General features: G+C 33.2%; 2 protein-coding genes across 2 annotated transcripts in view; both read right to left on the bottom strand.

Moving 5' to 3' along the window:
* The window catches only part of LOC135949351 (synaptosomal-associated protein 25), a 537273-nt gene that overhangs the window by 480914 nt on the left and 34231 nt on the right, over positions 1 to 22128 (bottom strand). The gene's annotated exons all lie outside the window — the stretch shown is intronic.
* Positions 1231 to 2223, bottom strand: LOC135948867 (uncharacterized). Its single transcript, XM_065498319.1, has one exon. It carries the CDS (start codon positions 2221 to 2223, stop codon positions 1231 to 1233), a length of 993 nt encoding a protein of 330 aa, XP_065354391.1.

Raw genomic sequence — 22128 nt, forward strand, 5'->3', positions numbered from 1 at the left:
ATATTATGTTTAGTGTTTAGTTATGTTTTTACTAATTATTTTCAATATAATAATTCTATATTTATCTGAATTTGAAAAAATTTAAACAAATGACATTCTACAGACGAAGTCCAGTAATCTGTAGAAACTCGATCAGTGATTATCAACTTGATAAAGTTGAGATATTCCTTGATCTTGGCGTATTACTTGATAATAAATTATGTTTTAATTCTCACATTTCAGAAACTATTAACAAAGCCAAAGGGATATTAGGTTTCATCAAACGCTGGGGAAAAGAGTTTGATGATCCTTGTGTCACAAAGCAACTGTTTACGTCACTTGTGAGACCAATTTTAGAATGTGCTAGTGTTGTCTGGGATCCGCAATACGATACTTATATAAGGAAAATTGAATCCGTCCAAAAACAATTTCTTTTATTTTGCCTTCGCACTCATAACACTCCCTACTCTAAAAAGTAGAAGAATATATATGTATTTATCCACCGATGATGCTGCGCTGGCGAGGATGTGGGTTCAAACGGAGGATTGACCAAATATCCAATTATTTGGCTATGGAAACAAACCACAAACAAAATGGCACTAACAAAATAGATACACATTTATTTTATTTTGTTGTTGAAAATTATTGTGATCAAATATCACTTTCCTTGTTTTTTCAATGTTTTTGTGTTTAACAAATTTAATTCCAATTACAATTTTATATTCCAAAAAAAATCTAACTTTAAAAAGCTCTAGTGTTAACACTTCAAGATATCAAAAAATTATGGCGACGATTCGCCAAATTACAACAACAAAATTTTATATTATATATAAGAAAAATAGCTTAAAAAGAAATTTCTGATGACATTAGCGCTTCCAGACGTCTGCCATCAGATGACGATAAAACAGTCCTAAAAAAAGGATAGCCAAGGATGGGAGTGCCAGCACAATTCATTCAAACTTGAACATCCCGGCGGCCTTGCAGTACTGCAACTCAAGAGAACTGTATCAATTGAAAACAACAAAAAAGGGCTAAACCAAAAAAAATAAAATGAATTCGATTTATTCAAAAAATCATATATGTATTTCAAATTAAAGATATAAAATAATATGTCCAGGTTCTCCAAGTCTTCTTCGTGTGTTCCAGACCAAATAACAAAAAAAAGAAAACTCCAACTAAAAAATTAAGATTAAAAAAAATGTATGTATAAATATTTCATTTATCATGGTAAACAGTACTCCCATACACTGATTATTTCGCAAATGATCCAGATATAATGTATCCGAATATCGAAAATTGTGCCAATGGTTTGCCAAAAGTTCCGCCTGCGATACCGTTTTTTATTATTCTTGGGTACACATCACTCAGATGAGCCTTATATGAAACATTAAACTGAGGATCTGCTAGTTGTAAACCCAGAAAATCATCCACAATACTGTCATCTAGAGATTTGGTCGGTGTAATTACACAATAATCACGTCGAACTTGAGCGTAGGTTTCTACCGTTGTGCTCATTCCAAAATTGCCACGAATTGTTATCAAACATCTCTCCGTTTTCCCAACCTTAACGGTTCTGGCATTTAAGCGCTTCACAACTTCATCCGATGTAATAGAAAACTCTGCACTAGGATCAATAACAGCTCGTTCCAAAATATACCGTTCGTTGGCAACTATTTTGATAAGTGCAGTTGGCTTTAGTATAATCATCTCTGTAATCTGATATAGCGGTATAGAAACAGAGCTTGATCCGGATCGTCCCTTTGATTTTTTCCTTGGCGTTAATGCGATGTTTCTTGAACCAGCTGGTACTAAAGCTCGACACGTACTAGGTCTCTCACTTTCCTGAACGTTGGACGAACTAGGTCCTTCTTCAGGCAATTGGGACGAACTAGGTCCCCTTTCGGTTTTGCGATTCGATGCACCAGGTCCTTTACGTAAATGTTTAACATTCTTGTTACCATTTTGTCGCGACGTACGAGGTCGTGAACTAGGCTTGTGTAACAGTGTATGGTGCATGTCACCACATCGTTTGCACTTTCCTGTGCTTCGGCAAGTACGCCAAGTATGGTCATGGCTCAGACATCCAGCACAATACTTATAAAACGAGACAATACGCATACGCTCTTGATAGTTTTCTTTTAAAAATTTTCTGCAAAAACGTATAGGGTGATCCTTTAGGCATACACGGCAAACCATTTTTGGGGTAGTACGATTACCCTCAGTATACTTCTTGCGGGAGACCATGATACTACAAATAAAAATATAAAGGCTGATAAAAATATTAATTAGTGGGAAGCACTACAAGCTTTACCACTGGTCTTGTGATTATACCACGTCCTGTTTTTAATTCAACAACTCTAGTATGACCATCTTTACCCATATGTACCTTATGTACGCGACCTAAACGCCATTCATTTGTATGGCGTCCACCTACCCGTAGAATGCCTTTCTCGTCTAAAAAAGGGTTTAAATTTGATAAGTTATTGCCTTGAATAGATTTCTTGTTCGTTATCTTATAATACTCGTCACCATACGCTACCTTTTGTGTCATAATAATCAATGTCTCCTTAACTGTGTTCAATTCCTTCGATGAAACTTCCTTACCGACGTAGCTATCTATATCAATATTACGCATACGCCTTATTACTCTCATTACTAATGCCATAACACGTAAGGCTCTTGTATACGAGGAAAACCTCTCTAATAAATCACAATAAGATTTAAAGTATGAAAAGAACACTTTGTGAACCCTTTGTTCTTCTCCTGTGTCAAAATTCATATCTGTTGAAGTCTCCCAAGAGGAAGAATTAAAACATAGAAATTTAGGACCAAACCACCAACGACGATTATCTACTAACTCTTGTGGACGAACTCCTCTACTTAACAAATCCGCTGGATTATAACTAGAAGCCACATGCCTCCAACAATCCTTACTGGTTTTCTCCACAATTTTAGACACACGATTTGCTACAAAAGTTGTCCATGAATTCGGTGGCTTCTGCAGCCATGCTAAAACAATCTTGGAGTCAGTCCACATGTAAAATTTAGTATTAGTTCCGTCAAATTTCAAATCCTTCTTAGTAGTGTCCAACAAATCAGCGAATAACAAGGCTCCACAAAGTTCTAGCCTAGGTAAAGATATAGTTTTAAGCGGAGCAACCTTTGATTTTGCCAACAACAAATGTGTTTGTATCAAACCATTTTCATCTTGAATACGAACGTAGACCCAGGCACCATATGCTTTCTCTGAAGCGTCGGAAAAACCGTGAAATTCCAAATTTACAGTTGGTTTGAATCCAACCCACCGGGAAATCCTTATGTTATTGATAAAAATATAATCCTGGAGAAATTGCCGCCATTTCAAACTACTAGAATCGGATAAAATTCCATCCCACTCAGTTTTATCACTCCAGATTTGTTGCATCAATATTTTTGCAATAATAACTATTGGACCTAACCAACCTGCAGGATCAAAAAGTCTAGCAATAATAGAAAGAACTTCCCTTTTCGTAAAATGTTCCTTCAATGGAATAGGTACCGTAGAGAAGTAAAATTCATCAGACTTTGCATTCCATCTAACGCCCAATGTCTTTGTGGTACTAACATCGTCGATTTCCAGAAAATTTTCGCGCAATAGATGATCTGATGGCAACCCTTGTAGAATATTTTCATTATTGGATGTCCATTTTCTCATTGTAAAACCGGCAGATGATAATGCAGCAATCAGTTGATCTCGAGCCTTTATTGCCAATTTCATATCATGGGCTCCAGCTAGTGCATCATCGACGTACATCATGTCGTGTAATATTTTAGACGCTAAAGGCCATTTTTCCTCAATATCTCTCGCAAGTTGATGCAAAGTTCTTATTGCCAAAAATGGTTCACAGTTGACCCCAAACGTAACTGTCTTTAATTCATAATCTTTCAGATCATCACCAGGATTTTTGCGAAAAACAATCCTTTGAAAACTAGAATGTTCAGGGTCTAGTAGAATCTCCATTAAAGACATAACGATAAAATCTCCACCTTATAATTAAAAGCGTCAGGTCATTTTGCAAAACTGGACCTGTATATAATATGTCATTCAAACTTAACCCTGTGGACGTTTGCTCGAAGCATTAAAAACCACCCTGACTTTAGTAGAGGTACTTTCAGGTTTAAAAACCGCGTGATGAGGTAAATAATAGACTTTCGTCCTATCTAAACTTGTTTCATCAATTTGACTCATATGGCCCATTTCTATATATTCTGACAAAATGTCATCATAAATAGTCTTTAGCTTTGGATTCTTCTGTAAAGATATCTCATTTCTTAAAAATTGTCTACTTGCCTTTTCACGTGATGATCCCAAATGAGTTTCTGTTATATATTGTGGTTTGAAGGGCAACGAGACTACAAAACGCCCTTCACTATTTCTTTTCGTAGTTTTCTTAAAAATGTCCTCACAGTAATCATCCTCTGGTGTCATCTTCGAAGCCTGTGGAGGTTCCTCTAACTTCCAGAAATTTTCCAATTGCCTATCCAAGCCCACTTCAGTATAACACGAAACTATTGTTGTAAATGATTTAGAATATCCTTCTCCAATAGGACCAGTCAAAACCCATCCAAAAACACTTTCCTGAGCCATCAATTTTCCAAAAACATTATGTTTTGAACCACCTAACATAATATTTGGATAGTAATCACCGCCTATTAGAATATCAATAGGTCCACTCTTATCAAAATTGGGATCAGCCAATTCAATATTATTATACGAGAAAAGAGTTGTATCCACTGACGAATTTGGTAAGTTCCCAGTCAATCGTGGAAGTACCAAACCCGATATATTTAACCTAAAACCTTTATTTCTTCTAGATCCCAAAACAAAGTTACATTCCCTACGTGATGAACCAGCTGAAACACAATTAAGGGCAGAGATGACAGAATCTACTTCTTTTGTCGGCAAATCTAGTTTCCGTTGTAATTTCTCACATATGAATGTTGATTGAGAAGCTGGATCAATTAGAGCTCTTGCAGTAAAAATTTCCCCTCAACTTACAATATTAACGAGAGCAGTTGCCAAAAGAATCTGCTTAGATGTTGTTACAAAACAGTTTTGCACAGTATTATTCTGTACTCTAACGATACCCTGTGATGTAGACGGCACATCATCCATATTTTGATTGCTAGAATTTGGTATAGGATTAGTTACTTCTTTGTGAAGAAGAAAGTGATGTTTTAGTTGGCATTTAGGACAACTAAAATTACTCTTACATTCACTCAATTTATGGCCCTCGTTCAAACAATTAATACATAGCTTCCGTTTTTTAACAATTAGAAATCTTTCTGCCTGATCTTTACTCAAAAATTTTCGACAATCCTTCAAAGCGTGATTTGTAGCACAGATTGGGCATGATTTTCTTGAAGCTTTGGTGTGGTAAACTCTAACAGAAGTGTTTCGATATTGTGAATTATTCGACTTCTCAGACTTTATTCGAATCAGTCTTATTAGCACTTCGAATATTACTTATTGTCTCTAGAGAATGAAAACGTCCCGTAAGGAACTCATCAAGTTCCTTCCAAAGGGGAATCTCCATTTTGCTCTTAACAGTTTGATCCCACAACGAAAAAGTATGAAATGGCAATTTTGTTAAACAGGCATAAACGAATATTGGGTCCCATGACTTAATATTTATTTTATAAACTCGAAGGGTTGAAATACAGTTGTTAATGTCTCGTTGTAGCCTTTGAATTTCATTACCTGATTCCGATTTCACAGATACCAAATTAAATAAAATCTTCAATTGGTCGTGGACTAAAATCCTCTTATTCTCGTATCTGTCTTTTAGGTTTTCTCAAGCAGTCACAAAATCCTCATTAGTGAGAAGAGATTCCTTTACTATTAACAAAGCGTCATCCTCTGTAAATTGTCTCAAATAGCAGAGTTTTTCAACTCCTGACAAATCGGCCCCATCAATATAAACGGCCTTAAACATGTCCCGAAAGGACGGCCATGATTGGTAGTCACCTTTGAAAACTTCGGTGATACAGGGTGGCAACTTTAACTCGGCCCCCCCTTGGTTGTTTAAGCCCAAATTCAAAACTTAAACTTATCGACACCTCCTCTATAGCCATGGGAAATTTTATTAAAATCGGGCTATTCGTTTAGAAATTACATATTTATTTCCAATTTTTTTCAGATCCCCCACTGTGCGATGTTGGGATGTCAAAACGTAATTTCGGTGGTGGCGGTGTTATGGTTTGGGCAGCGTTGGCAAGTCGAAAATATGTTTTTGTTCCGATTTATAACGAACTGTTGGAAGATGCTCTTCTCTCATTTATGGATGAAAATATGGATGAAGATTGCATATTCCAACAAGATAATGCTGCAATATGGTTTCTAAGCAATCGAAATCTTGGTTTAATGAACATAGCATGCCTCTGTTGGACTGGTCGGCTTGAAGTCCGGACTTACACCCTATGGAGAAGTTGTGGGGATACATGGACCGTAAAGTTTATGCAAATAATGCCCAGAATGAAAGCATACTGACTGTGACAGAGCTGAAACTAAGAATTAAACAAGTCTGGGAGGAAATTGATTCCGATCTGCTTAAAAAATTAGTGGAATCAATGCCAGACCGTATTTTTGAAACAATCCATAACAAAGGATCATCCACACATTATTAATAATGCTACAGTGGCCCATAAATTAAAGTGCGTTTATAGGAAAATATCCTTAAAATGGCTGTTAATCTCGAAAATTAAGTAAAAAAAATAAATAAAGTACAAATGAATTTTTTTTGTAAACAATATTTTATGTGAAGTCTTAACTAATTCAATAAACAAATTTGTAGCCCCCTAAATATGTTCTTGTTTAATTTTTACAATTTTCTTAAAAAAAAAGTAGTGTGCGTTTATAGGTATATGCACCAGTATAACATTTACATACATTGCGTAGAAAATCATGCCCCCCTATTCATATCAATAACCAAACAATAATTCATTCGGAAATGAAATACCTCGGAATACATCTCGATCGTCGTCTTACATGGAAAAGTCATATAGATGCAAAGTTGACTCAAATGAAATCAATTCAAATTAATTGGCTTATTGACAGAAACTCTCCGCTTAGTTTAGATTGTAAACTTCTACTTTATAACATGATCATTGGCGCGTCCAAAGGGGCTCAAGCATAATTAGAAAGCTTATAGGGTAAAGTATTTTTGAGATTTTTTTTAGATTTTTCGGAAGAGGTTTAGAGGTCGCTCAAGTCGAGTTTTTGCCAAAAATCGGGTTTGTCGGCCTTTTTTTGAGTTTTCTTCAAAACTTTGTCAAGACCCACGATTTTCATTACTTTTGAGGACACAGTTTAAAAGAAAAATGTCCGAGCTTTATTTTTGTGTGCAAACATTTTTAGTTTTTGCAATTAATTGGCTTACTAAGGTGCCCTACATTACAATTTTTCGTAATTTTTCCATAAATTTTGTAAATAAGGCTTTATAACTTTTAACATTTTTATGAAAATGAAAAAAAAACTAACAATGCAGTTTGAAAGATCAATTAATTCTTAATAATTTAGGGACAATAATTTTCTTTTAACAGTTTTCTTTTAAAATGTACCAACATTTTTTTAGAGATTTGTGTTCGTTAAAATGATTCTTAGAAGTGGGCTTTGTATGGGAGCTATGACTTATTATGGACCGATCGTTATAAAATTTATTGACATGACTTTTGTATATATATATATATATAACATATTTGTATTGAATTTTATTTGAATACGAATTTTTTTAAGAGATTTATGATAGTTAACCCATTAATGCCTGACCATAGATCCGCTCGTACGATTTAAAATAAATTTTGTACCTGGTGGCGCGTAGAAGTTGTTTGGAGTGAAAAAAAAAATTTACCTCGTTACATACCCGGGATAGGACATGGGTATTTAAATACCCAACAGGCTTTAAAGAGATTTTTTTTTTGGAATATTTTAAAAATATTTATCTTGTAAAGCAAAGTGTAAAAGTGTATCTCTGTGTAAAATGGCAAACAATATAACTATAAAAAGTGAAAAAAGGCAAACAATATAACTATAAAAAGTGAAAAATTAGTGACAATGAGAAATTAAATGACAATGTGCAATTGTTGCACGACGAACAAAATCTGACTTGCGAAATTGGAATGAGGAAATGCGATCGAGTGATAGATAGGATGATGATGTACCAGTGACCTCAACCTCTAGTAATGTTGGACATGCGTCAGCAAGGAGCTCTAGTAAGGCTTCAAAGCGACCTAAAATCGATAAGGGAACAATACCAAAATGGTCTGGGCGACAAGACTAATAGTTTTACAAGTTGCCTTCTGATGATACGATGACATCATATAATACTTTGTATGAATATATCGCATTCGGGTTCGGTGAAAGAAGTGGTATTGGTCATTATTACAAATTCTTTCGATGGTTAATGCATGGAAGCTATATTGTATTTGTCTCAAATATGAGAAAAAGTCCCAAATGTCGCAATTTGATTTCCGAGTAGAGGTATGGTGAAATAAAATCATCAAAATCCCGGAAAAATGCTGACTTCCGGGGCATAAATGGGGCTTAGGTATGATCACATTGATCATTTAATCGGAAAACTATCCACTTGTCATCGTTGTCCACATTACAATGGAAAACCGAATATGGATGTTTGAAGTGCCAGGTGGATTTTCATCCAGCTCTATGCATCCAGCACTACCACAATGGAGCAGCTCCAGATAAATCTAAACTTTTAAAGGCTAATAATTTATAATTTTAATTAAATAAATAAAAAAATACAAATTTGTTTTTACGATAAAATAAATTTGTTTGATATGGAAAAATTTGTTATATTTGGAACTCATTAAGGTCTGTTGGGTATTTAAATACCCATTTACATTATACACCGTTTGTGGAGTAAGTGTGTTCACAAACTACTTTTTACTTTTTTACATTATAGATGGGATATCTAAAGCTATCTAAATCCGCAGGGTGTTTTTGGTTTTTCGCATTTGCCTTTATTTGGCAACGCTTTTCCCGAGCATTGTCCGACATAGAAAAAATCATCATTTTACCTATACGGAAGATAAAGTCAAAAAGCAAAATATTTTAATTTTTTTATTTTTTCTGGGCTAATCAATCTCTTCTTCTAAATAAAAACGCAAGTTGAAGTCATAATCTATAATATGGCACTCGCTAGAATTTTTTTATTGTCGTCACTTTTTTGGGTATTTAAATATGGAATGGGTTAAAGTGATTTTCGGAAGTGGACCTTATATGGGAGCTATGACTAATTATGGACCGATCGCCACAAAATTTGGTAGGCGCGAGTTTAGCTTATATAAAACTCATTTGTGCTCAATTTGGTTAGATATCTTTATAACTAAGATATTTATGAGATTTTATCTATTTTTAGATAGGTCAATCGTATGGGGGCTAGTAGAAATAATTGATCGATTTCAACCAATTTCAATATGCTTCATCCAATTGGCAATAGAAAAGCTTGTATCAAATTTTATCTTTGAAATTGCGACTTGTAGTTTGATTACACTATGGTGTTGTAGGGTATAACAATTATTATGTGTACACAAAAGTTTTCGTTTGCTTTATATAACTCAGGAACGGTAATAGCAAATTCAAAAATTGTTGTCTCTAAATTATTAAGAATTAATTGATCTTTCAAACTGCATTTTTAGTTTTTTTCATTTTCATAAAAATTTTAAAAGTTATAAAGCCTTATTTACAAAATTTATGGAAAAATTTCGAAAAATTGTAATGTAGGGCACCTTAATTAGCCAATTCTTTTAAACTGTGTCCTCAAAAGTAATGAAAATCGTGGATCTTGACAAAGTTATGAATAAAACTCAAAAAGAGGTCAACAAACCCGATTATTGGCAAAAACTCGATTTGAGCGACCTCTAAACCACTTCCGAAAAATCTGAAAAAAATCTCAAAAATACTCTAACCTATAGAAAAGATCCAAAGACACCAAAACAAGTTTTTAAGAATGATCACAATTGCCCCCTGGTATATAAAAAATACGACTATACACAAAGATCTAAACGTGAACCTTGTAAAAACTGAGCTTTCGAAAAATGTAGAAAAATATTTTTAAAAAACTTGAAATTCACCCAAATCCACTGTCCCACAACATATCAGATAACCGTGGCCACACTCAGACCTAATCCAAAGACTAGAAAGAAGAATACCAATTTAATCAAAACAACCATGAATAAAAAATAATAGTTATTAGATATAAGATAATAATAGTTATTAGATATAAGATGTGAACCACTTGTTGTTAGTTCATTAAATAATGAAGATACAATAAATATATGAAAATAAAAATAAATATCGCACTCCTGCAACAATACTGTATTTTTATATTATCTTTTTGGCAAAAAAAACTATTGCCGAAAAACTAAAGTAGCGACAAAAACTATTTCCCGACAAGCTAAGCGCACCAAATTTGGTATGCAGTCTTCCACAATCAAAATATTCGATTTGAGTAAAAATGTGAAGTTTTTTTTTGTAGTGGGCCGTCCATAAGGGGAATTTTCGAAAAAATTAATGCTTACAGAATTCTCGCTTTATAATTCGGTAGAAACTTTTCTATAAACCTTAGACAAAATTATGAAAGTCGTGTTAGTTTTTTGTGGGGCTCCCATATGAACTTACCTTTTACAAAAGCAGCATTAAATCGTGTGTTTGCAATTATTTGCAAACAAATTGTACATGGCATTAAAATTTGTTTGCATAACAACTACATGTAGGCAACTCCATTATCGGTTGTTATCAGTTCTTTATCGGTTGTTATTCACGGGAGTTCTAATCCACAAAATACGATACCACTATACACAATTTTACAAAAAAGATGACCCAGTTAAAACATCAAAATAAGTGCTGAATAAAACATTTACAAAAATATCTTTACAACAGTTAAAAATACACACATCGAGTAACAGAATCCATATTCAAAGATTTATTTTAAATATTAAAAGTATATTTTGGAAATTAACGTTTAATTTAATAATAATTATATTGCTTCACAATTGATAACACGAATTAGAAAAAATTTATATATTATCAGCATTTATCTCTATGAGTTGTCAACATTCATTATTTGTATACATTTTTTATACAAATAAAATGGATATGCAGCGTAATACAAGAATTGATTGAGTTTCTTAATATTGCGGAATTTCGTTAAGGAAAACTTTCTTTAGCATTATGAAAACAGTTTTTTGTCTCTCCTGTAACTCATTTCTGTATTTCTCGCAATCGGAAAACTTCTCACATGAAGTGTGAAATAAAAAATTCCATCGTTTCTCGATGTGCGAAAAGTGTTTCTGTATTTGAATACAGAAAACAGACAACACAGATTCTGTTCTTACTGGAATATTTCCAGTAATTAAGTGTCAAATGGAAGACAAACGTCAACGAAAGTAAGAAATTATAATTGATTGTCATCATTTAAATATAAAACAAAAAGTAAAGTGTGGCGCTTATAACTACTGAATTTAAAAAAATAATTTAGAAACACATTTTTGTGAACTTACATGTGTATATATAATTATTTTATTCAAACTCTGTGCTACTTACATTTTAGGCTGATTTGGGTTCCATATTTATACATACGAAGTAAAAAATATCCATATTTTTTAAAATTTATTTTTTCTCACACCAATTCCAAATGTGACTTGTTCTGACAGTTCTTGTGAGAAACTTTTCGCAAAATATTGTTACAGAAACACTTTTTCTCACATCCTTCCAATAATTGCTGGAAAAATATTTAAATGACAGATAATTCTCGCAAACTCAAGATACAGAAACACTTGTGCGAGAAAAAACATATTTTGTTTCATTTTACACTGTTTTTGTTGCAATTTGTTGCAATCGTTTCATGCGGAAAGTTTTTCGATTCGAGAAATACAGAAACGGGCTACTGAACACTTTAATCAGTTTATTAAGTAAGTAAATATGTGTATTGAGTGTTTTCTTTCTTCAATTGCAATAATTTTATTTTACTAAATCATGCAATAATATTATTCTTAGAACTATTTACATATCGCTCTAAGAAAAAAAATAATAATGAAAAAGCAACTTGCTGTGTACCTCCTTCTTAATCGAGAATTCTTAATCTAATATGTTGCGGGCCAGTGGGTTTGGGTGAATTTCAAGTTTTTTTAAATATTTTTGTACATTTTTCGTGATCTCAGTTTTTACAAGGGGCACGTTTAGATCATTCTTAAAAAATTGTTTTGGTGTCTTTGGATCTTTTCTACATTTGACGCTGAGGCCGTGCCCCATAGCCATATGCTATAACACCATATCGGTTTTATGATCATGTTATAAAGTAGAAGTTTACAATCTAAACTAAGCGTAGAGTTTCTGCCAATAAGCCAATTAATTTGAATTTCATTTGAAATACCCACTTATAAAATATAATTGGCGCCCAACGTGGTGCACTTATAATAAAGTTTTTTAAAAAAAATCAAAAATTAAGAAAAACCTCTTGAGAAAGTGAAATTTTTTTTTGTAAATGAAAATTAAAGAATTCCTTTTAAAGTACAAAAACCTTTTATTTTTAATAAAAAAAAGGGAGGAACTATTGAAAATACAAACAAGGCACCAGAAGTTTTTACCAGGATAGTGCTCTCAACATAAAATCAAAACCCTTTTTGTATTCCACTAGTAAAAAGGGCATAAATAAAAACAGTGTAAAACCAAAATAAACTGTTCAAAAAAATAATAAAAAACCTAGAGTTCAAGCTATAAGGATCCAGAGCAATAAAAAGTCTGGGCAAACACAAGAAAAAAAAAACACAACAAAACAGTGAAAATCTTACATAAATGTGTGTTCCTACTTAAATGCTTTTTCAACAACAAAAGTGCGCAAGCAATTAGACAATTAAACAAGTGCATTTGTGCAGGGACAAATAGTTTAAAAATATGATCTAAAGTCACCAGAGCTTCGAAATAGCCTGGTCAGCACTGAAGAGGACAAACGACACCGAGAAGCAACACTCCAGCCGCAGCGGAAATAACATGAAGTATAAATACCTGTAAGTAGAGTGCTTGCAAAAAAATAAATATTTTTTCAAACTCGATGTAAATCTTTGTAAGGGCATTAAATCAGGTGCCTGCGTTTTATTTTATACTGGTTTTTGCCTTTTTTGTTACGTTTGACGTGGTGGTAGTAAAGTTTTATGAGTGATAATAATACCAAGCTAGATTACAACAAGTGGTAGAGGTATTCAATAGAATAGAGGTTGATAGGAGAGAGAATATAAGATATTTAGGGGAAGCTAATTGGTGGGAAAGCAAAGCAATGCCTGTAACACCGGAACAATTGAGGGCAATGGTGGAAGAATAAACAACGCCCTACATTCTCAGAAACTAGTTTTCGAAAAAAGATCTTCATAAAAAATTCCCGACGTTGAAACTTACAGGGACATAGAAATAGTATCAGGGCGACAGTGTGACGAATCGCTCGATATAGTAAAGTCTCTGCCTGAGGGTAAACAAGAGACGTACATTTCATGGCGCCAAGCGGCGCAAACCGCCTACAAAGTTTTTCAAAAATTTGAAGGCAGTTCCAAACACTACCAGGCCGTAGCCATAATTAGGAACAAGATAAAAGGACCGGCCGATATGGTATTGCCCTCCATTAACACAGTTATAAACTTCAAAGCAATCATTGCTCTGCTTGATTTTACGTATTCGAACAAACGATTTTTTTGTTTGAGCAGGAGCTTTGAATTCTCCTGCAAGGGAACATGACCCTTTTGCAGTTTTATGACGAATGACATATGATAAGGCCACTGCAGCAATTATTAACGAAAAATACAGAATGGACGCGCTTCTCGTGTTCATATCCGGAACAAAAAAGGGGTTAAGTGACGTGCTTTTTTGTCTCGTCCGAACGATCTAACTTCAGCCCTGGCGTTGGCAGAGGAAGTCAAATCTAATCGGCAAAGATATTTATTCGCAACCAATTTTGCTAAGAGCCTTGAGAAGAAAGAAAAGGGCAGGTTTGAACCAAGGCAGCAAGATAAAAACTCTACTGCGGGAACCCGCTCAATTACGAATCCTTATTTTTGCAGACGTCAAGATCCGGGTAACGGGGTTCATCGAAATGAAGAATTGGTTCCGTATGTTGACACCGACCAATCGATGCGTACCATACAGTCAGTGAGACCAGCTACTAACGGCCGTTCATAGAAAGGACAATTGCAGGGAGAAACATTATATTATTAATAGATTTGTAAATTTTACCAATTCAACACGAATAGTACGTTTTTTATATTGCCATCATTGTGAAACAGTGAACTCCAAACTCCAAGAAATTTGTCAACAAATTTCAAAAACAGTGAACTCCAAACTAAAAACGGTTCGGAGAAAATAAAATTTTTAAAGTGTGCAAATGTGAATTTCACACAGGTAGAGGACAATTTCGAAACATGATGAAGAGTTTATTAGGAGTTTTTGCAAACCCGTAATGAATCTCTACCTTTCAACACTAACATAACCGCCACTATCCGAACCGAGACTATCAACCCGGTTTATTCAAAACTCTACCCTTACCCAATGGGTGTGGCTAACTTTGTTAACTCGGAGATACGTAATTTGCTGGAAAATGGCATAATCAGACCTTCTAGGTCCCCTTATAACAATCCCATCTGGGTCGTCGATAAGAATTTCAAAGACGATCGCGGAAACGCTCTGAAACGACTCGTCATTGATTTTAGGAAACTAAATCAAAAAACTATTGAACTATTGATGATAAATACCCCATCCACGATGTGGCGTCGATTTTGTCAAACTTGGGTAAAGCGAAATTTTTTACAATGCTTGATCTTAAATCAGGCTTTTACCAAATAACTCTTGCAGAAAGGGATAGGGAGAAAACGGCTTTCTCGGTCGGAAATGGGAAATATAAATTCTGTAGGCTCCCTTTCGGTTTGAAGAATGCTCCTAGCATTTTTCAACGTGCCATTGATGATGTATTGATGATAGGGAAATCATGCTATGTTTAAGTTGACGACGTAATTATTTTCTCGGACAGCGAAGATGATCATGTTAATCACATAGCATGGGTATTGGGTAAACTGTATGAGCCAAATATGAGACTTTCTCGACAGAAGCCGCACTTTTTTAAAGAAAGTGTCGAATATTTCGGCTTTGTGGTGTCCAGAGGTGGCATCACAACAAGGCCCGATAAGGTGAATGCAATTTGCAACTATGAACAGCCAAAAACACTGTTCAATGTTAGACCTTTTTTGGGACTCGCAAGCTATTATAGATGCTTCATATTAGAGATTTTGCTTCGATAGCAAAACCGCTCACCGATATTCTGAAGGGTGAAAACGTCAAGATAAGCGCCCAGCAGTCAAAAAAGATTAAGGTAAACTTCAATGAAAGCCAAGTTCAGGCTTTTGACAAGTTGAAGTAGATACTATCCTCAGAGGAAGTCATGTTACTCTACCCGGACTTTAAGAAGCCTTTCAATCTAACGACGGATGCTTCCACGTTGGGTTTGGGGCAGTCCTATCACAAGGAGGTAGACCGATAACCATGATTTCCAGGACTTTGAAAGACATGGAATTGAATTACGCAACTAATGAACGCGAGTTGCTAGCTAGGCCTACAGAAGCTTAGAAATTACCTCTATGGTGTAAAAAATTTTAATATTTATACGGACCACCAGCCACTCACGTTTGCGGTTTCGGATAGAAATCCGAATGCTAAGATAAAGCGTTGGAAGGCTTTTGTGGATGAGCATAATGCAAGCATTTTTCACAAACCTGGCAAGGAAAATTATGTTGCCAACGCTTTGTCCCGTCAAAATATTCACGCTTTGGAAGAAAGTGCTCCCTCTGATGTTGCTACAGCACATAGCGAGAGGTCGTTTACATACACGATCGAAGCAACAGATAAACCAATCAATTGCTTTCGAAATCAGATAGTCTTGGAAGAATCGCGCTTTGCTTGGAAGCGGAATTTCATACTTTTCACCAAAAAGACTCGTCACCTGATTGACTTTACTGATGCTCATCGATGAAGTAAAGCTGGCGGTTAATCCAGGAGTGGTGAATGCAATTTACTGTGCTTTACCAGTGCTAGCTAGTATTCAGAATGAGTTAGTCAGGTGCTTTCCAGCAACCAAATTTTGGCACTGCAGAAAAATGGTATTGTACATTTTTGATAAAAATGAACAGATCGAGATAGTTAATACCGAACGCAATCGTGCTCACAGAGCAGCGCAGAAAAATGTAAAACAGATTCTTGATGACTATTATTTCCCAAAAATGGCTAAGTTGGCAGCCGAAATCGTGACAAACTGTAAGACCTGTAACAAGGCCAAATAAGATAGACATCCACGCAAACACAGGGGAAATGCTTCATATCGATATTTTCTCTACGCACAAAAAGTATTTCCTCACATGCGTTGATAAATTTTCTAAATTTGCCGGGGTTCAACAAATACCATCCCGTACCATCATAGATCTGAAAATTCCAATTATACAACTAATGAACCTTTACCCTGACGCAAAGAACATCTATTGTGACAACGAACCGGCATTAAAATCAGTGACTATCACGTCAATGTTGGAAAATCAATTCGGAGTGGTGGTCGCAAACGCGCCTCCGCTCCATAGCACTTCAAATGGTCAGGTAGAGCGCTTCCATAGCACCCTCTCAGAGATTGCGAGATGCCTCAAGCTTGAGAAGAAAATCGAGAATACAACCGAGCTTATAATGTTGGCTACTGCAAAATATAATAGAACTATTCATTCAGTGACCAACAGAAGATGTCCACAGTACACCGGTAGAAATAAGGGAGGAAATAAAAGAAAAAATCATGAAAGCTCAACGAACCAAACTTGATAGGGACAACCTCTCCAGACTGAATAGGACCTTTGAAGTTGGGGAATATGTGCTTGTGAAGAATAATAAGATATTAGGGAACAGATTAATACCTTTGTATACGGAAGAAAAGGTGGAGGCAGACTTGGGAACTACAGTTCTTATTAAAGGGAGGGTGGTCCATAAGGACAACCTAAAATGGGATAAATCAACTTCTTAACCGTTTAGCATCGCTCCATCCTAACTTTTTCGTTTTGTTTTTCTATAAGATTTTACTCATAGTACTTCCACTCCGGATGGTTGTTGCAAAATTAATTATCTATATGGGGCATTTCATGTCAAGTGAACCAACTTTTGAAATCGATGTCTTCCGATCGGGATGAAATTTGCACCGAGGTTAGTTCTATTGGATAGTAACTCAGACACAATTTTTCAACAAAATGGATGTTTGTATGTATGTGGGTATGTATGTTCCAAATGAACTCAAAAACGGCTGGACCGATTTTGGTGAAATTTTCAGGCAATCTTCAGAATAGCCTATCGGGTAACACTGTAAAGTCAGATTTTTGATCTGTGGGTGGAGTGGCGTGGCAAAATAAAATTTTTACAATTTACCGCTAATGCCATCTATATATATATATATATAAAACGGCTGGACCGATTTTGATGAATTTTCAGGGTATCTTCAGAAAATCCCAGCGGTTAACACTATAAAGTCAGATTTTTAATATTCGATCTGTGGGCTGAGGGTTGTGTAAAAATCAAATTTTTACATTATACCGTTAATGTCATCTATATATATAAAAATGGATGTTTGTATGTATGTGGGTATGTATGTATGTTCGAAATAAACTCAAAAACGGCTCGACCGATTTTGATGAAATTTTCAGGGAATCTTTAGAATAGCCTATCGGGTAACACTGTTAAGTCAGATTTTTGATTTTTGGTCTGTGGGTGGATAGGCGTGGCAAAATCTAATCAATTTACCGCTAATGCCATCTATATATATAAAAAACGGCTGGACCTATTTTGATGAAATTTTCAGGGTATCTTCAGAAATTCCCAGCGGTTAATACTATAAAGTCAGATTTTTGATATTTAGTGTGTATGCGGAGGGGTGTGTAAAAATCCAATTTTTACATTATACCGCTAATGCCTATCTATATATATAACAAGTAAGAAAGTATGGTCAGTCAAGCCCGACCATATAATACCCTACCCTATTCAATTAAAGTTTCAAACCTTTTTGATTTTAATTATATTTCTTTTTGCGAAGTCTACATTCACATTTTTTCTGACATACAAACAACTCAATCCCAACTTCTCCCAACTTCCAACACAACATCCAAATTAATCAAATCCTCATTCAAATCAAACTTTGGCAAACAAATAAAAAACACACATTTAAAAAGCTAATAAAGCTGATAATAAAATTTATCATTTTTAAAACATAAAATCAAATCAACAACATCAAAGTCCTTTATCAGAGTCTCCAAAATTTTCAAAGTTTACATCAAAGTCTACATAAAATAATATGGTCTACAAAATATTTCAAACTATAAATATTAAAAATTTCTACAATTGCATAACAACTAATGAATAATAAATTCAATTCAAGTTTAAAAATGTTCTACTTTTTTACATTTCTACTTTTATAATTTTTTACTTCTCTACTTTTTTACATTTCTACTTTTATAATTTTTTACATTTTTTACTTTTTTACATTTCTACTTTTATAATTTTTTGCTTTTCTACTTTTTACTTTTTTTACATTTCTACTTTTATAATTTTCACTTTTCTACTTTTATAATTTTTTGTATTTCTACTTTTATAATTTTTTGCTTTTCTACTTTTTTTACATTTCTACTTTTATAATTTTTACTTTTCTACTTTTTTTACATTTTTACTTTTATAATTTTTTACATTTCTACTTTAATAATTTTTTGCTTTTCTACTTTTTACTTTTTTTACCTTTTTACTTTTATAATTTTTTACATTTCTACTTTTATAATTTTTTACTCTTCTACTCTTCTACTTTTTTACATTTCTACTTTTATAATTTTTTACTTTTCTACTTTTTTTACTATTCTACTTTTTTACTTTTTTTACTTTTCTACTTTTATAATTTTTACTTTTTCTACTTTTATAATTTTTTGCTTTTCTACTTTTTTTACTTTTCTACTTTTTTACATTTCTACTTTTATAATTTTCAACTTTTCTACTTTTTTACATTTATAATTTGTTACATTTCTACTTTTATAATTTTTTACTTTTCTACTTTTTTACTTTTTACTTTTTTTACATTTCTACTTTTATAATTTTTACTTTTCTACTTTTATAACTTTTTACATTTCTACTTTCATTATTTTTTACTTTTCTACTTTTTTTACTTTTATTATTTTTTACTTTTCTACTTTTTATACTGTTTTTATATTTCTACTTTTATAATTTTTACTTTTCTACTTTTTATTTTTTTACATTTCTACATTTCTACTTTTATAATTTTTTACTTTTCTAATATTTTTTTGGAATAATTTCTTCTTGCAATTCATGTTTTCTTACTAATTTTTGCATGCTGAACATGAATTTTTCATTTCATTTATCAAAATAGCGAATGTCGATTCTGAATTGAATTACCATGAAAATATGTTAACTTTTGTATTTGGAAAAAATAAATGGTTTAAGTTGGAGTATGCTTAAAAAAGTGTCTACTTTAAAGTGTCATCTATTATTTTACGATAATTTACACCAACAAACTCCAAAAAAAGCAAAAACTAAATTTTTTCTTTAACTTTTTGTTTAATATTATTAATTGTTAATTTTTTTATCTTATGTTGTATTATTAGCCGTTATCTTAATTAAATCACATTAAAATCTGACAGATGGCATAAATGAAATCAAAATAATTAAATTTTATTAAAATGCAAAATCCTCTGTCTTATCATTTTCATACATACAAATTGAATATTTTGAGAAGAAAAACCCTCTATCTATCATAAAGTCCTAAATAATTTTAAAAACCAACTATTTTCTCGACCAATAAAAAATACAAATATTTGCAATATTACTCTTAGTAAAAGCTTTGCGAAACACCAAAAGTATGAGTAATAATATGACAGACTTTCACGAATTACATCATGAAAACAAAAAATATCCAAGCGAATCCAAGGAGTCAGTATTTTTTCTGAATCTAAGGTCGTTGAAGTTGTAATTCACATACAGAACACATTAATCATAATGAAATAATCCAGACACTTCGAATACGTGAAAAATTAGGTTTTACATATAAATTTACATATAAAAACATGGGTTTTTATAATACATATTGCTTAACAATTTCTATATTACATATGTATGTACGTTAGAGTGACAATCAGTTGTATGGAAAAAAATTTTTGTTAAAATTTTGAAGAGTGCCGGGTGGAATATTGTGACACCAGGCCTAATAGTTAAATTCTGAAAATTTGAGCCAAATCGGACAACGATTTCTGGACGCGCATCGAGGTCAAAGTTCAGATATATATAAAATTTTACTATTTATATGGAATAAATAGGTGAAACTCGTTAACTTTCTGCATTATTTTCTAGAAATATGTAGATTTATTTATATTAATGAATATTACATTAAAAAAAAAATTTTGGAAATTAACCCTGTATCTCCTTTGGTTCAAAATGATCCAAAAACTGTATTATCGCCAAAATTAGAGAAAAATGCAAATTTTTCAGTTTTTGAAAAAATTTTGCTACTAAATAATACTTTTGCAAATGAATGCAAAAGAATCGAAATATGTACGTAATTATCGTTGTAATGAGATATAAATGACAAAATTTGGTTAAAAAATGTTCAAGTTATTACAAATTCGCCAGACCATTAACGTGTTTCAGGCCAATTGAACAAAAAAATTAGGAAAAAAATTAAGATATTTCGAGAAAAATTAAAATAAAAGCTAATTTTTACTTAAAATATGTCCATATTTACTTGTATATGAGTTTTTGTCTTCGTAGAATACCGTTAACCTATTCGCAAATATGACCAAAAAGTTCAACATTTTTTAACGGCAGTTTTAAAACTCCATTTTCAAATTTTTAAAAATTTTGTTAAACAAATTTCAGAATTTTCCGATCATCACATTGGGGTTTATTGAGATCAAAATAGGGAATAAAAATATGAAAAAATTATGTCAATACCTCTTACAGTTTTTCCGTACCAGCGATTTAAATTTTGCGATTTTCAAGAAAAACTAATTTTTGTCCATATTTAGGCGAATGAGCCCAATTTCCTTACTGTTATAAATTTTAAGTAAAACCTATTCATAATATTATAGTCCTTATAATTTTAAATATGCTCTGAAAGTTTTACTAAAATCGGAAAACGATAACCTTTGAATCGTGAAGGTAAAAGGTCAAATTTTTCAATATTTGGAATTTCTAATGAAAAGATAGCGAAATGTTATATATTTTTGGGCCGATTTTAATGAAACTTGAGGAAAATATATATTGGGGTCTAGCATTTACAACAACAGTGCAAAAATGGATTTTAACCTTTAAGAGGACTTGGGGATTCCTTGGGGAACTTCAAAACGTGGCAATGTAAGCAATGTTTGTCCATTGCGGCAATCAGTACGTCCTTGTGATTCTTGTAGTCATCATACTTCTATATATATAAAAATGGATGTTTGTATGTGGGTATGTTCCGAATGAACTCAAAAACTGCTGATCCGATTTTGATGAAATTTTCAGGGAATCTTCAGAATAGCCTAGCGGGCAACAATGTAAAGTCAGATTTTTCATTTTCGGTCTGTGGGCGGAGGGGCGTGGCAAAATCAATTTTTTACATTTTACCGCTAATGCCAGCTATATATATAAAAAACGGCTGGACCGATTTTGATGCAATCTTCAGGGAATCTTCAGAAAAGCCCAGCGGTTATCACTGTAAAGACAGATTTCAGATATTCGGTGTGTGGGCGGAGGGGTGTGTAAAAATCCAATTTTTACATTATACCGCTAATGCCTATCTATTCTTCTTCTATCTATATATATAAAAATGGATGTTTGTATGTGGGTATGTAATTTTCAGGGAATCTTCAGAAAAGCCCAGCGGTTATCACTGTAAAGACAGATTTCTGATATTCGGTGTGTAGGCGGAGGGGTGTGTATAAATCCAATTTTTACATTATACCGCTAATGCCTATATATCATAAAAATGGATGTGTGTATGTATGTTCCGTATGTACTCAAAAATGGCTGGACCGATTTTGATGATATTTTTACGGTGTCTTCAG

Source organism: Calliphora vicina, chromosome 1 (assembly GCF_958450345.1).
Source record: "Calliphora vicina chromosome 1, idCalVici1.1, whole genome shotgun sequence".
In the NCBI taxonomy this organism is placed as follows: Eukaryota; Metazoa; Arthropoda; class Insecta; order Diptera; family Calliphoridae; genus Calliphora; species Calliphora vicina.